This window comes from Cupressus sempervirens, chromosome 6, assembly GCF_028749045.1.
Source record: "Cupressus sempervirens isolate cs-2001-9-10 chromosome 6, ASM2874904v1, whole genome shotgun sequence".
Taxonomy (NCBI): Eukaryota; Viridiplantae; Streptophyta; class Pinopsida; order Cupressales; family Cupressaceae; genus Cupressus; species Cupressus sempervirens.
The window spans coordinates 435,911,378-435,928,643 of record NC_143123.1 but is presented as its reverse complement, the minus strand read 5'-3'; the positions used below and the strand labels follow the sequence as shown (position 1 = coordinate 435,928,643).

Below are 17,266 nucleotides of genomic sequence, written 5' to 3'. Positions count from 1 at the left end.
CCCATTTTTGTTCCTTCTCATTATAAAGTCTCCAAACTAGTTTTGCTTCTAAGGCTTCATTTTGCCAATTTAGATTTTTAATCCCTAAACCCCCTAGTCCCTTGGGTTTTCTTATATTGTCCCATTTTCTTATGTTCCTCCATGTCATTCCAAAAGAATTTTCTCAATTTTGCTTCTATTTTCTTTTTTTTAGTGGAAGATATAATACTTGAAAAGTTGGAAGAGTTGAAAGCATAGCTTTAATCTTTGTTACTTTTCCTAATTTTGTTAACTATTTCCCACTTTTGTTAACTATTTCCCTTTCTAATGCCCTATTTTGTTATCCATTCTACCGCCTTTATTACTACTCGAACCTTTTTCAAGTTCTATACCTAAGTATTTACATGGGAATGTTCCTTTCTTATAACCCATGATGTTCCAAATCTAATTTTCTACTTCAAGTTTGGTGTTAATAAAGAAGATGTATGATTTCTTAGCATTTAATTTTTGTCTTGATGATTCTAGGTATAACTGAATAATATTTCTAAATTTTTGTGCTTCCTCTAACGTGCTTTTATCAGGCAGGATCGTGTTATCTACAAATTGTTGATGGGTGATGTTTGGGACATTCTCTGTCACTGTAATTCCTTTAGTATTGCCTTATGTTTGTACTTTTTTGATCTACCATCCAAAAGCTTCTACCATGATTATAAATTGAAAAGGCAATAGTGGGTCTCCTTGCCTTATTCCTCTTGATAAATCGACGAACCCTACAAGGGTCCCATTAATTAGGAGTAAAATTTTAGGTTTAGATATACATTTAAAAATGAAGTTAATCCATTGTTGGGAGAAACCAAAGGCTTCCAGTATTTTGCATAGGAATATCTAGTCTACCATGTCATATGCTTTTTGCATATCCAACTTCATAAACATACTCACCTCTTTATTCTTGTTTGTTGAAAGTATTGTTTCTTGTATAGTTATTAAACCATCTAGAATGGACCTACCTGGGGCAAGACATGTTTGTTCTTCTAAGATAGGTTTAGAAAGAATCAATTTAAGCTGTCTAGATAAGGCTTTTGATAAAATTTTGTAAATGGTATTGCATAGGGCAATAGGTCTAAAGTCTCAAGGATATTCAATTTTTTTTGGTATGAGAGTTAAGAAAGTGTGATTAATCTCTGATAATAAAGATCCCCCATTCCTAGATGCTTCTATAACACCCCATAAATCTATCCTGATAATATCCCAACAGTTTTTTATAAAAGAAAGTTTGAAATCCATCTGGCCCTAGGGATTTGTCTAGCTTCATGCTAAACAAGGTTGATTTAACTTCTTCTATGATTATGGATTTGTTTAGTCACTTCTTGTCTTCTTAAGTTACTATTTTTTGGAATTGATTCTAGCATTTTTAATTTGTGCAGTTCTATTTGAGCTTCCATTATTATTCAGAATGTTTTAAAAAATAATTTATAAATATTTTTGCTATCTCTTTAGGATTTTCAACTTTAGTCCCTACCGGGTCTTTGACTTTTATAATCTTATTTCTGGATCTTTTAAATATAGTGCTATTATGAAAGAATTTTGTATTGTGGTCCCCTACTGTTAACCAAGTTTCTCTTGCTTTTTGTCTCCAATGTATTTCTTCTTTTGTTAATATCTCCTCTTCTTTTGTTAGCATCTCTTTTTCCTTTATATATTTTTCATTATCCATTCCCCTTTTTATTATTTCTTCATTAAGACTTTTTAGATTTTCTTCATTACCTAATTTTTCTTTAAAGATATTCTTAAATTGATTTTTATTCCATTTAAGAATATTCTCTTTTAACATTTTGATTTTTTCCACAAAATAGAACATTTTAGATCCTTTAAAGTTACCTCACTTCCACCATACTCAATCTAATCCATAAAGTTGTCATCAAGGAACCACATTTTTTTGCACTTAAAGGAATTTAAATGAGGCTTCTTAGGTTCAAATAATTTGATTCTTACTAGGTAATGGTCTAATCCTAGTATAGGCAAAATGGTTGATTCTAAATCCCTATCTATGTTTCTTAATTCTCCTTTAAGGAAGAATCTGTCCAATTTTTCTGCTATATAAGTGAAGTTTTCCCTTCTATTGTTCCAAGTGCATGTTCCTTATTAGAGGGGATATCTAATAATTTACTCATTTCTATCCAATTTTTGAAATCTTTGGAGACTTGCGAGGTATAATACATCCCTCCATATTTTTCATCTAGACTTAAGATTACATTAAAATCTCTCCCTATTAATATATTGTTGTTATTATGCTCTCTCATAAATAGGATAACTTCTTCCCATAACTATTTTTTATCTACACTTTGAGTTGGGCCATATATATTTATTAGTATTATTTGTAAATCATTTCTGATGCTCTTAACTTTATAGATCATCCAGTATTGATTAGATTTCATTAAGTCTAAATTAATCTTTCTTGGATTCCAAATTATTCCTAATCTTCCTAATGCTCTTTTGATTCTTGTAAGATTATGTTCCAACTACCTATTTTCTTACTTAGTTTTATACCTTCCTCTTTGTTTTGTTTAGTTTTTTGCATTAATATAATTTTTTATTCAAATTGTGTTAAGTTTCTTTTTATTAATCATTTTTTTCTAGGAGCATTGAGACCCCTACCATTCTAAGTTTTCATTCTCATACTGTCCCAGGAAGGCTCTTCCCCTTCCCTACTTTAAGAATCTGACAAATATTTTTTTGTTCCTTTTCCTAACCATCTACTTCTCTCATCTCATTTAGGGATTTCCTTCCTCTCTTCATCTTTTTCTTATCACATTTAGGAGTTTTAATACCTTCTTGGTTGATGGATATGCCTAAATATTCTAGATTTTCATTTGCATTGCTAATACTTTTTGTTTGCCTTCCTTCTTCTTCCTCTTCCTTTTCTCTTTCCATCTCTTTTATTATCTATTTTTCTAAATTCATCTGCTCTTTGTTTTGTATCCTTTGTTTTTAATTTTGTCCATTTTCCTAATCATCTAATTCTTCTATAATTCTTTGTTTTGAATCCATCATTATGTCATATTCTTCACATTTCTGCCTTAAGTTTGTCTTAACCTGTTTATCAGTATTTTGATCATTACTTTGTTCTAGGTTCTCTGTGACTACCCATAGTCCTCTATACTCCAAACTTTTACTTTGTTTGCTATTGTTTCTTCATTTTCTTCATTTGTGTTTTTTTGTGTTCTGAAAGGATCACCTCAGTTCTTTGGGGTTTCTCAAAATTTATAGCTTTCTTTTTTTGGCTCTTTTTTTTATTGTGATAATACACCATTGGCTTGAATTTTTTGGAGGAATAGTATCATTCCATTCACCATTTGTTTCACTAGTTACTTCTATGAGTTCTTCCATTGTTTTTTTTCTTTGGATTGTTCTTATCTACTTCTATCTGCATTTTTAGGTGTTAGCCAAGATTTTTTTGCCTTCTCTATTCTCTGATTTTTCTCTTTTTCCTTATCTTCTTCACTATCAAAGTGTTCTCTCTGAGTTTGATCTTGTTCATTCTATTGGATATCCTTTTATTTATTCTATGTACACCTATTCGCTTGCTCCTCTCTCTTTTTATAAGGAGTTATATCTTTTTATGCATCTTTTAATGTCCACATAATTTCTATTTGATCTATGATGTCATTAATTCTTAGAGTTATATCCTCATTGATTTTTTTAATTTATCTGATGTTCTCCTCTAGACTTTGAATGCCTAGGTTCTTCTCTTAGATTTTCAACTTTTCTTCGTAGTACATTCAGTAGTTAGAATCCTTCCCTAAATCTCCTTTGAGTTGCTTAGTTGACATCTTCTTCCTCTACTATTTTTCATTTCATTACTATACTTCTAAGAACATTCTAGATGATTTCAGGCTCTGTAATCTCCCCTTCTTCAGTCTCTTTGTTGTTTGCAATAATTATGTTGTCTATTTTATTTTGTGCTCTTACTTTTTTCTCTTGTTTCCTCAATTTCTCTTCTGCATTTACCTCTTCTATGGTGTGAATCTCTACATGATCTTCTTTTCTTACTTCCTCAAAATATTTGTAGGTTGATGTTTTTCTTATTCCTTTTTAAAGATAATTAACATATCTAATTTTCCTAGTATAGACCATGTATTTGATTGTATAAATTGAACGATTTGTTATTATTTTGATTTGATCTTGTTCATCACTATCTGGTTTGGGGCTAACTAGTAATTTCACATTGGTTGTTTTCGAATGATGTCATTCAAATTCTTTTATTCCTCCTAGGTTTTCTCCAATCTTAATGAATATGTCTATGTCACATAGTTCTACTAGAACCTTTTTTAATTATACCCACTTAGTTATATTGAGATTTTTAATTTCTATATCATTGAAATTTGGCTTCTATTTTACAAAGTTTAAACTATAACCATTTTTAATTTTTAATTCTCTTTTAAGAAAATATGTTCTAAATTTTACATCTTTGCAATTTATATAAATTAAAGAATCCAAAAGGGGGAATATACTTACCTGATTCATGTCCATTGATTTGAGCCATTTCATCCAGTTTGGTCTTTGTGTGTGCCTATCCAGATAGCATATAGTCCACTTCTTTCACATTCAAACTATTTTTATCCTATCTTTTTATCACTTATGATTATTGTGTTATCCATTTTTGTTTCTGATTCATGATTTTGTTGCGATTGATTGACTATTTTGTCATACTGAAATTCCCCAAATTGGAATCTAGGGTGAAGTGGTTTTGATGTTTTCTCCTCCCTGAGATTTGGTACTGGATGTTGGGTTTTAATTTTAGAGTTGAGATTTAATGGGACACTATTGGCTTTGGAAATAAAAGAGGGTTTGGCAAAAATAGGGATTAGACTAGTTTAGGGTTAGGATTTTAGGGGCTATCCTTCCCAATTTTTCCTTCAACATTTGTATCTCTTTTGCATACCTAGTTTTTCCAAAGACGGTCTACTTTCTCTAGTTTTCGTCGTTGTTTTCATCTAGATTTTTGTTTGGCCCCCCTTGATCCCTTTTTTGAAAATTTTGTATTGAGCTTTTCTACTTCCGGGGTTGAACCTACCTCCATCCTTCCTTTTCATCCATTTTTTGCCTTTGATTAATCTACTTGTTTGTCTTGAAGATGATTTTCTTAGATATTCTTGAATCATTTTTCCTATAGTCAACCACTATTTCTTTGATGCGCTCTTCATGCCTTTCTATTAGGATGTAAAATTTATTTTTTAACATGATTTGCTCCATTATAGGGCATTACTATGGTTCCATATTTTTTTTTATTTCTATCTTTCTTGTTATCTTATCAGTCATGGTTGTTGATGATAGGTATTGATCACTTTTTTGTTAATCAAGATTTTCCTACTCTTCAGCAAATTTGATACTATCACGAGGTTTGCCATTTTTTATTCATCAAGTGTTATATTTACTATGGTTTTCAAATTTAGTATAAAATCATTTACATATTAACTTTACCCTTTCCAAAATAACATTCTAAAAATTTTAAAAGAAAAATTTATTTAGATTTTAAAAGCATATATGAACATTTGATAATTAAGAATTATTATTAAAATTTTAGTAATAATTATTAAGTTATTAATAATGATTATTATTAAATTATTAACAAAATAATATATATTAATTTATTAATAATAATAATCATTAATATTAAAATAATATAACAATTAATAATAATGGTGGTGATAATAATAATAATAGTCTAATTATAAAAAAACATAATAATACAAATTTATGTGATTTCATATAGCAACCCCATGGGTGAAGGCCGCAAGTGGCCTGACTGCTTTGGCAGCTCACTGCCTTGGCAGCGTGCCTACCATCATAGTCGAGGGGGGAGGTCATAGGGCCTCCTCTCTCCTTATTTATAAATTTATTTTTTATTAATAAATTCACTTGAATAAAAGCAAATCTCCCTACTTCATTTAACAATAGTATTTTTATAAAACTCAGTAAAGGCATGGTATACGGATAATTTTCAGCAACCCCTCTGTTTTATTATAGATATTAATTTTAATCCTGATAGGACAACAAAATAAAAACAATCAAATTTAATAACTAAATTTAGTTTGATTTTCTAAACCCCATCCTAATCATAATTTCCAAAATCAATCCAATTTTTAAAAAAAAGGATTTCTCAATCAAGGATTTCCAATTTGATTTCATTCATAGATTTTTTTCAATAATAAAGAACATAAATTTTAACAAGGGTTTCAACCAAAATTATTTCTGAAGGCAGATCTATAACAAACACGGAGAAGATAGATAAATTTTGAAGGAAAATTATTGTGCAAATCTCAACAAGGTCCTACCTCAATCTGATGCTAACCAAGGTCAAAGCTTACAAGAATTCATGTCTTCTTGAAAACCCCCTTTCTCAAAATTTGCTCCTCCAAACCACCTATGTGTGTAGAAATGAGCTCTATTTCCTTAATAAAGAGCTTTCTCCCATTAGGGTTTCATTTTTATAATCACACTTTTAATAATATATTTTTTAATTTAACTAATAATAATATTTAGAGTTTATTATTAAGATAAACCTCCTAAATAAATTATTATTAAATTAAATTAATACAATTATGCCAAAATTAAAACTTTAATTAAATTTTTTAAATTTATTTCTTATATTTATTTATTTAATTAATTAAATATAATTAAAAATTAATTTTTTAATATAATTTTTTTGTTAACTTAAATCATTTAATAATCTTTTCATTTGATTTAATTATAATTGAAAATCACAATAAACCCACAAAACTATAAAGAAAACTCATTTTAAAGATAAAGTACTAAATCAAACTCAAAGGATCAAAGTTTTAGATTCGTGTCACTTGACAAATTCGGAAGGGTAAATAACTCAGATACTTGTCCTACTTTATAGTACAATTTGCTTAGGGTTCAGATTTGCACTTAAGAACTATCTCCCATCTTTTACCATTGAGAAACTGCAATAGGGCATGCTTATTCAAATAATTTAGTGAAGTTGATACCCAACACTTGCAATCCACATAAAAGCCAAGTATATGCATATACATATAAATCTATGGTAAATAGACAATGACAAGGAGTGGTGCATCATGTAGATCATGACTAGTACATGACTATGACTGCCTCCCTCAACTACATCAGAAATGTCAACCGTAAAGTAAGACATGCATGTACACCATACACATGCAAGTATGGGGTAGGTAACAATAGAAATTGCATATAAATCATTCATGTAACTATGATGAAGTACTGCTCTGATATGACTGACGAAGGTACGCTCTGATACCACTTATAAAGGGCCACACCACCCTTACCAACTCATGACAAAGAATGCAACAAGATCTCTCAAGATCCAATCCAAACCCAAGGTAGCCCAGATCCACACTCTAGTATAAACCTCCAAGATCTCAACTTGTGCTCGTAAGTCACCAAGCAACCTTCTTGTTTCTAAACCGCAGTCACTAGCTCTTCTCACAAACACTATCCAAGATCCAAGTGTAAACTACCTTACATTCGGTGCTCTATCTACACACTCACAACTCCATCATAATCCTGCTATAAACTACCTCACATTCAGTGCTCTGTCTATAGACTCAGGAAAACTCACTCTTCACTTTCTGTTTCTCTTTCACACCTTGAAGCCTTCCAAGCTTTCCAAGCTTCACCTTCCACAACTTTCACCTTTCCAAGCTTTCCTTCCAAAGCTTCTACTTCCCAAGCTACTCCTTGAGTTTTCACCGTCTTCTCGAGCTTTCACTTCTCAAGCTTCTACTCCTCGAGCTTCTCCTTCTCGAGCTTCCACTTCTCAAGCTACTCCTTGAGCTTTTCCCTTCTTCTCAAGCTTCTCCTTGAGCTTCTACTCCTTGAGCTTGATTTGAAATGCTCATATGCCTTGCTTAAATAGGCACTTACCACCCCATGCATGACTTATCCACAAGCTTCTAGAATTCCTCCACAACCTTCTACAACTTCCACAACCTTCTACAATATCCACAGCTTTCTACAATATTCATAACTTTCTAGAATTCTACCCACACACCTCGATAAATGGAATGACAACCATTTATTTTTTATTTTTTCTATTATGCCACCTATGCACCTTGAAAATAGAAATTCTCTTTTTCTTTCTTTTCTCCTTTTTCCCCTTTTTAAATTTTTTTATTATTTCTCCTCTAATTTTTGTCACTTTCTCTCTCCTCCACAATTTTTATTTATTTATTTATTTTCAATAATTTTCCAATGCAAGGTGCTCCTGCATCAGACTCCCTCGGTAGATAGAAAAGTGTGTCCCACACTTTGACGCCAAAAAGAAAGGTCTACAACCATCTTCATCTTCACCAAAGGTTTCCACCTCAACAGGGACAACAAAACCACCATGCAAATCTTCCACATCTACATTACTCTATCAAACACTAGAATCTCAACCATCCAATCAACATGCTCACTCCCACAAACAAACTGAACATAATGCTTCAACAGAAAACCCTCATCGACATCAACAACTAGTGAATTCATACCTGCAGCAACAAACCCCACATTAGCAAAAACAAACTCCATATCAGCACCAACATCTAGATCTCCATCAACACATGCCAAACTCTCAACACTAGCAACATCATTGCTGGCAACAAGATGCTCTGCAAGATACAAGTCACCACCAACAACAACTGGATCATCCACAACTAGTGCTCCACAATCTCCATGTCAGACTCAACCATTTGATCATGAAAACCAACCTCTATCCCAACATCAACAACATTAGGAATATCTTCATCAACAACCTCTAGTTGCTCTGCAGGTTCTGCATCAGGCTTCACAAACTGATCAACAAAACCAACCTCTTCCACTTCAACCTTGTCATGCCATCTTCTCTCACGAACCTCCTTAATTGATCAGCCAATCTATCATCCAATCAAGAAATCGTCTTAAAAAAATTCCTCTCCACTATATCATCGATTTTCGCAATCATCTTAGGGTCCAATCCTCTTGGAGCCATCTTCCAAGATCTTCATAAACCCTCTACAACAAATCCTTCCCACACTCCTTGTGACAACCAAATTGTTTGCAAGTCAGATCGTAACCTGCCACCTCACGCAAACAATCAAGAACCACATCACAAGTTTAGGATAATAGATTTGTAATCCACAAGCTCTCTACGATCATGCCACAACAAGTTCAGTCTTCCATCTCCCCATCCATCAATCTTTATGTCCTCCTAAGGTCCTGGTACAAACTGCCTTAGCTTTGGCGATTTTTTTACATGCTCATGAACTCCCACTCTAATAAACTTCACCCAACCAAAGTCCTAGTACAAACTACCTCACACTTCGGCGATTTTCTTGTACACTCAGGAACTCCTACTCTGATAAACTTCACCCAACCAAGGTCCTGGTACAAATTGCCTCACACTTTGACGATTTGCTTGTACACTCAGGAAATCCTACTTTGATACCACTTGATGAAGTACTGCTCTGATACCACTTACGAAGGTATGCTTTGATACCACTGACAAAGGGCCACAACACCCTTACCAACTCATGACAAAGAATGCAACAAGATCTCTCAAGATCCAATCCAAACCCAAGCTAGCCTAGATCCACACTCTGGTAGAAACCTCCAAGATCTCAACTTGTGCTCGTAAGTCACCAAGCAACCTTCTTGTTTCTAAACCGCAGTCACTAGCTCTTCTCACAAACACTATCCAAGATCCAAGTGTAAACTACCTCACATTCGGCGCTCTGTCTACACACTCACAACTCCATCACAATCTTGCTGTAAACTACCTCACATTCGGCATTCTGTCTATAGACTCAGGAAAACTCACTCTTCACTTTCTGTTTCTCTTTCACACCTTGAAGCCTTCCAAGCTTTTCAAGCTTCATCTTCCACAACTTTCACCTTTCCAAGTTTTCCTTCCAAAGCTTCTACTTCCCAAGCTACTCCTTGAGCTTTCACCTTCTTCTCAAGCTTCCACTTCTCAAGCTTCTACTCCTCGAGTTTCTCCTTCTCGAGCTTCCACTTCTCAAGCTACTCCTTGAGCTTTTCCCTTCTTCTCAAGCTTCTCCTTGAGCTTCTACTCCTTGAGCTTGATTATAAATGCTCATATGCCTTGCTTAAATAGGCACTTACCACCCCATGCATGACTTATCCACAAGCTTCTAGAATTCCTCCACAACCTTCTACAACTTCCACAACCTTCTACAATATTCACAACTTTCTACAATATTCATAACTTTCTACAATTCTACCCACACACCTCGATAAATGGAATGACAACCATTTATTTTTTATTTTTTCTATTATGCCACCTATGCACATCAAAAATAGAAATTCTCTTTTTCTTTCTTTTATCCTTTTTCCCCTTTTTAAATTTTTTTATTATTTCTCCTCTAATTTTTGTCACTTTCTCTCTCCTCCACAATTTTTTTTTTTCAATAATTTTCTAATGCAAGATGCTCCTACATCAAACTATCATCATAAAATAGCTGAAATCACTATATGAACATACACATATCATCATCAAAAGACTAATCATGAACACATAAAATAACTAAGCATCAAGTAGCTCATCAGATATATAAACTGAGTATGAAATAACATCCAATCAAATCTGGTAATCAATCACCGCCAGTCATAAAACATAACCATAAAGCTAGACTAAAAGAATATGGCAATAAAACATGAAAATTAAATCAGGGGTAGACATTACATTAGATCTACAAATTTGATATTTCAAATGCTCGCAGATTTCATGTACATGATATAATGATGAAAATTATTGAAGTAGTTTGTTCTTCATTAATAACAATGTCGATGTTCATGTTTCACCCATTATTTTAAAGAAGGATAATAAAAGCACAAGCCATTTAACCAAGAGCCTATAAAATTCACTACAGATGAAAAGGGTGCAAGATATTGGTAAAACTTGCAAAGAAAATAAATTCTTGAAAAGACAAGATGAGCCTCAATGAAGGAAAAGTCTACCAATGTGTATTTCATTAGTTCCAAGGAAGAGAAAATAATAAAAATATAAATTATCTTACCAATGTTTTACTTTGCACACAAAATGTTGCAAAATTTCCATGCCAGCACTTAGTGACATCATTTGACTGGCATAATCAAAAGTACAAGCGCTAGTTTATAATTTATTTATTTTTTGGAAAGGACAAATATTGGCTAGCCAGTGAATAATTTTTTAATTCATTATTTAAAAACAAGATAGCCCTCATCCAATAACATTAATAATCATTAATTAAAATAATTATAACATATAGCTAAATCATAATGAGAACAATGACTCAAATTTAAAATTGTCCTTTAGATTTTGAAGAAATATTCAAACCTAAGATTACACTTAATAAATGTTGTGTATGTGAGAGGCAACATTTTGCCTTCTTCATTGGGAGATTACTTTTTACATCTTCATTTGGAATGCTTGTTGAGCCATCTGAATAGTTCAAGGCAAAATAGCTATTTTTAATTATCAAATCAGAAGAACGTCTTCATTTGGAAGTCTTGTTGAGCCATCTAAATAGCTCATAGAAAAATTATTATTTTTTAATTATCAAATTAGAAGAATATAAATGTATTATTTAATCTTTATTTCTCCCTATTTTTACATTATGAAAAATTTCAATATATATGATAAATTTGTGATGCTTTTAACAGTTCAACTGTTCTTAAGACATAACTACAACTGACGGCCAAGAAACTTATGCAATGAAAGTAGGAGAGAAATAAAAGAAAACTCTAAAAGATGCTCATTTTTATAAATATGTATCTTTAGTTATTAGTATAGATTGTAAAAGAAAATAAAAGACTAGTGTGCTTGTATCCTTAACTTCCAAGGACAGCTTTTCCCCTTATCATAGATAATTATGTCCATCACCATAGACTTTCCCATGGATTTAATCATGTATAGGCTCTTCTATCATACCCACACCTTCCTCTCCCTCTTCCAATTTACGCTTGTTAGTGGATTTTATATGTGGAAGTAGATCCAGGTCTTTACCTTGCATTGATTTGCTAGAACAAAATAAGATCTCCTCATGTATTTTTTCTTTGTGAAACTGATCGAGTGAAACAAACATATCCACTTCTCCTGAATTTACTTGTGTATTGCTAGCAGTTATCTGGCCCAACAATAAAACATTATCTCCATTAACTGAATACAACTTTTTCTATTAAAAATTTCAGCCAGAATAATTAAAATAAACATTATATAAGAGACAAACCATGTTTTCTTGAGCAATGAGATTAGATGCATGCAGGGCTTCATTCCCAGTCATGTCCACTGAGCGTCCATGAAATATTCCCATTACCTTATTTACAAAACCACCATTCCAGGATCAAGAATTCCCAATTATAATAAGGCTTGTCCATGTGATGCTATTGATCAGTGAAAATAAATTTAGATTCACCAATTAAACAACTTAATCTCTCGGTTATGATAGGCTTCTAAGACTGTACGCACTAAGGCTCCTTGCTAAACCCTCTCTGAGAAATAGAATGACAAAAAAATTTGAAAATACCTTCAACTATGCCAATGCATGTTTGGCAGCTTTAGTTTTTGCAGACTTCTTCTTCACGTTTGATCCTTCTCCAGATATAATTGGTCCGTTCACCTTTATTTGTACAATGGCCACATGAACATTCCTTGTCTTTGTGGTGGCCACATAGAATTCATAATGGTGGTAAGAGCAGAGTTCGTGCAATTCCCGTAGTGGTTGCAATTCCATGTTTTCAGGTGTAACAATGGGAGACAAAATAGGTTTTAGTTTTTTCCAGACAACATCAAGTTTTAGTCGAGTATCCACTAATATTGCACCTGAAATGCTTTCTAGTATATCTCCTAGTACCTGCATTTAAGAAATATAGTAAAATGACATAAGTTGTAATCAAAGTGAACGTTTATCTTAACATGCAATAAGAGGAATGCTAATAACATGTCTATAATATATCCAGGAATTAATTACCAAACAATAAAATATATTGAAATTTATTACACAAATACCCACTGGAAATCTTTTATTGTATACCTATCTATGTACTTCTGATGTTCAATAATAAAAAGTCAAGATGGACTTCCAGTCCAATAAATTATATTAATATGCATAGAATAAGGCTCCTCAATCATGCTATTGAGCATTATAGAAAACTTTCAATAACTTAAAAAAAGTGAGCTGATCAAACAAAAATTCAAGGATGAATTCTCACAAATGTTAAACTAACTAACTTGCCTTTGGAGCATGCATTCCTCCTCCAAATGATATAAACTTGCAGTCACCACCTCCATGTTGTTTAAATTCCTCAACAAATTTTAATATTTTATTTTGTAATTCATCTGAATTATGACGAAGATAATTGTGAATATTGTGTTTCACTGTTGCTTGAGCAAAGTTCTCGTTGTTAACAGCTACCTTGAAATGACCCTAGCTATAAAGGTCACTAAATCCCAACATTGTACTATGGCAATTCGTCAAATAGTTGGCAAACAGGCTCTGATACCACTGAAATAACCCTGACAGGTTATTGCTTTCTCCAACACCAAAATCTTAAACTTCAAAGGTTTGACATTTCGTCAAACAATTAGCAATCGAGCTCTGATGCTAGTAAATGGTTCTGATTTGAAGAACTACTAAAATTATCCCGACTGAGGTACAACAATTTATCAAATACTTTGGAGCCTGCTTTATTTTCTAAGAGGAACCTATCATTATTTACAATTGCAAATGTACTATGATAAAATATTACTAACTAGATGAACCTGGCAAAGGAAAGAATCGACATTGATTCTTCAATTGTGAAAACTGGTCTCCGGGCACAAGCTTGTATTTCCTCTGTCTTCCCAATACGGAAATACTTATCGCCAACCTTACCTTGTGAACGCACCCCCTATGCTGCCTCTGGCCAGTTATAGGATGCCAATTCAGTTGGAGAGAACAGTGTACCTTGCCCTCCCTTCTTTATCACCAATACCCTCTTACCCCTGTGGATGGCAATTTAAGCAATATTACTCCCGCAATGAAGGTTAACTAAGCCGTCCAGTCCAAGGAAAATGACATTGGCCAAGATCTCATCAACTTGCACACCAAACAGAACACTAGTTCAACAATCGTCGAGTTGTCTTTGGAAGGAATTCCGACCTCTGTGATTCATTCATTCTGCTGGTAACAAATCCGGATTTCATCCCTTGCTATCGCTGATGATTCAGAACTCTGATACAGGCCATTATTTCATTGCAGCTGCCAAAGTATTGGAATTGCGAGTCTCTTCAGCCAACTCTGAAATGTCCGTCTTGGACTAATGTTGCCAGCGGTGTGAAACCTATGTGAAACCCGCAATCAAAGGCAGGAATTTGTACCGATGAGACAACGGTCGATTATAGTCAGATTCCCAAACACAATACTATCAACGATGTGTAAAATCCGCACGCATGAATGCCCTTCGTAATGGTCCAGATGGTGATTGTTGGTTCTTGCGATTTCACCTTTTGATTTTGCCTTCAGTGACGAAGATGCCCTAGAGTAGCAGACTTAGAGCAGTAATACACCCGACCACTGATTATGGAATGAATGTTCCTGGCTGTGATCCGCAGGTTAATACAATCATTGTTCATAGGTACCCCACCATAACTGATCTTTGCAACTTGCCTACGGTCCAGGTTTGGCCTCTAATGATATATGAAAATGCTGGCTGGAAGGAAAAACTTGGAAACTCGTTCTTTGCCTCCAATTTGCTCACACTACGACTTCCTATATTGAATGCTGAAGATGTCGCCCTACTCCTTTCGCCACCTGAAATAATAAACCTTGCAAAAGCTTAAATCTACGAATATCAATTCTTAGAAATGATCCACCAAACTTGGCCTCAGGCCACAAATTCTGCCCTGATGAAATGACTGTAATGTCACCTCCAATCTGCAATAATTCAGATGATATTTCACACCCTCAAAATTGCGTACCAATTGAGAGTTATCGTTCTCAATGGCCAACTGTGACAATTGTAGAAACCCTAGGTTCCACAATGCACCCGTGATTGAATCACAATCTAAAAAATTAAAGAGAGATAATCAACTGCCTGATTCGAATGGAGCCCCGGGGTGCCTATTTATTCTTTTCCCTCCATCCTCTCCAGAGACTTCTAGAACATTTTTGATCTTATCTCTTAAGTGACTTTATTAAATATTTTCCAAGTCACTTTATTAAATATAAAGTTATCTTTTAATAACTATTTATTTAATTAAAATAATTAATTAGTCGTCCTTGGACAACCATTAATTAAATTAATTAAATCGAACTGTCACCAAAAATTGGGGACATGACAGTCCGCCCTTCCTAAAATTGCTTGTCCCCAAGCAATGGCTGAACCATGAACCAATCAGTCTTCCTGGATCCCAAATGTAAATCTGTGTATCATCCCAATCCTCATCATACTCCCGTGGAGAAATCATCAATACCAGTATCTGAGAAACTGTACTCAACATCCAAACAACTGACAACTCTGATGAAATCATCTGAAAACCAACTGTAGATGTCAGTAGAAGAAACCATTTTGCCAAACTCAAGCCAACTGAAACATCAACTCTATCAAAACTCAAGCCCCTGTCAAAAAGACACCTGCACCCAACTGCATTGTAGATATGACAATAGCCATAGGTACCTGAATCATTGCCATCAAATCCAATCTCTAAAAAACTGCTCCGGGCGTGTCGATGCTGCAGGCCGAGTAACTTGCTACTACCAGTTTTATTTTCAAAAGATGGTGCCAATCTATCCCCTAATGGATGATAAGAAACTAGAGCCAATCTACATCTGCGTGAAATTAAATCTTCTATCTCTATGTCAAAAGAGAAATGATGAGCGTACCCTACCGTATAATGCCAGTAAGAACCTCCAAATTCTGCTGCTAGCTCATCATCACTGAACTGGTAATCAACATATGGCTCCAATCTCTGACTCCGAGTGACTATAGGTCAGATAGGTCCCTGTGCACTCTACTCAACAAACCCCTCCTCGAGATCCCTGTGAGGTAGCATAGTAGAAAGGACCCCTATAATCTTCTCAACCAATTTGCAAATAACACTAGTATCATGGATGAGAACACCTTCTGTCACTTCATGCGAGTCCAAATGAACACATGCACTGTCCAACAAATACTCCATAAACGATTCAGTGCAGTAAAAATTATATGAGGAAACATTTACATACTCCCCTTTACACCACAACGGGTCCTCCTGTAAGGGTGGCATATTCAACTGTACCACACTATCAACTATCTGAGAAGAATCAATCTGAAAACTTGACTCTACCGGTATCCTAAACTCATTAAGACCAACTTCTTCCAAACCCTGAACATGTGTGTCAGTCTCAACAATAAGCTCCTCAAAAGCAACTGTAGGAGTGTACTTACCGTCATCTACCTCAATAGACAAATGAACTGGGTCTGGGGCTGGTTTTGACCTCAAATGTTCCAACTCCACGGTCACCTCCTTCAACTGAAACTGCGACTTTTGTAGATCTCATTGTGTGTCCTCTAAAGCCTCAGTAGTCGCTATGAGCTCCTGGGAAAGCTCACTCACCTCCTCTTCACGATCCAAGAGTGCCTCATAGGCTGTACTTCCCCACTCAACCAAGTGATCACGGTCGGCTACCAATCGTAAATAATCCTGCTTCAAAATCCGAACAGCTTCACGCAAGGCATGAATCTCTGCCAAAGAAAAGTAACCACCGCTGGACTCATCTGTCATAGAAGAATCCCAACCAGTAACGGCCAACAACTGACGAGCAGTATCAAAATGCTCACAAGCGATAGCAATGTCTCGCTCACTAACTTTCAACTGGCTAATCACATGATGGCTTTGGCTAGACTGCCTTCTATAAACTCCCTCTAACGCATTGCCTAAAGGAGTATCTTCAAAGATACTGGTCTCTGGATTTTTCGAATCAACTTCAAAACTCATATCAACATCTAGAGTGTCAAAATCTGTAGTCCTGCTGTCAAGCTCTTCTGTACCTAAAGAAACTGTCAAGGAAGCTGAATCTTCAAAACTATTCATTTCATCCTCCCCAAGGTCAAAACAATCCTGGGACTCATCTGTACATGATTGAAAATATGAAAAATCTTCAACACCCTTCAACAAGAATGGTCGTCTGCATATATGAACCAAACCTAACACCGGTGTATAAAGACTAATACCAACATCGGACAAACTGCTGGCACAAGGAAAGACAACACCGTGTATTCTGCTAATCAAATCCATGATAGCATCCAAGCA

The 17,266-nt window shown here is 34.4% G+C and overlaps 1 protein-coding gene across 1 annotated transcript; it reads right to left on the bottom strand.

The window, feature by feature from the left end:
* Positions 1 to 12,527: 12,527 nt before the first annotated feature.
* LOC149552913 (endoribonuclease Dicer homolog 3-like) lies at positions 12,528 to 13,285 on the bottom strand. Its single transcript, XM_089790250.1, has 2 exons — positions 13,226 to 13,285; positions 12,528 to 12,848 (listed from the first exon to the last, which is right to left on the bottom strand). The coding sequence occupies exons 1-2, from the start codon at positions 13,283 to 13,285 to the stop codon at positions 12,528 to 12,530; spliced, it is 381 nt and encodes a 126-aa protein (XP_089646376.1).
* Between the last annotated feature and the right edge of the window lie 3,981 nt (positions 13,286 to 17,266).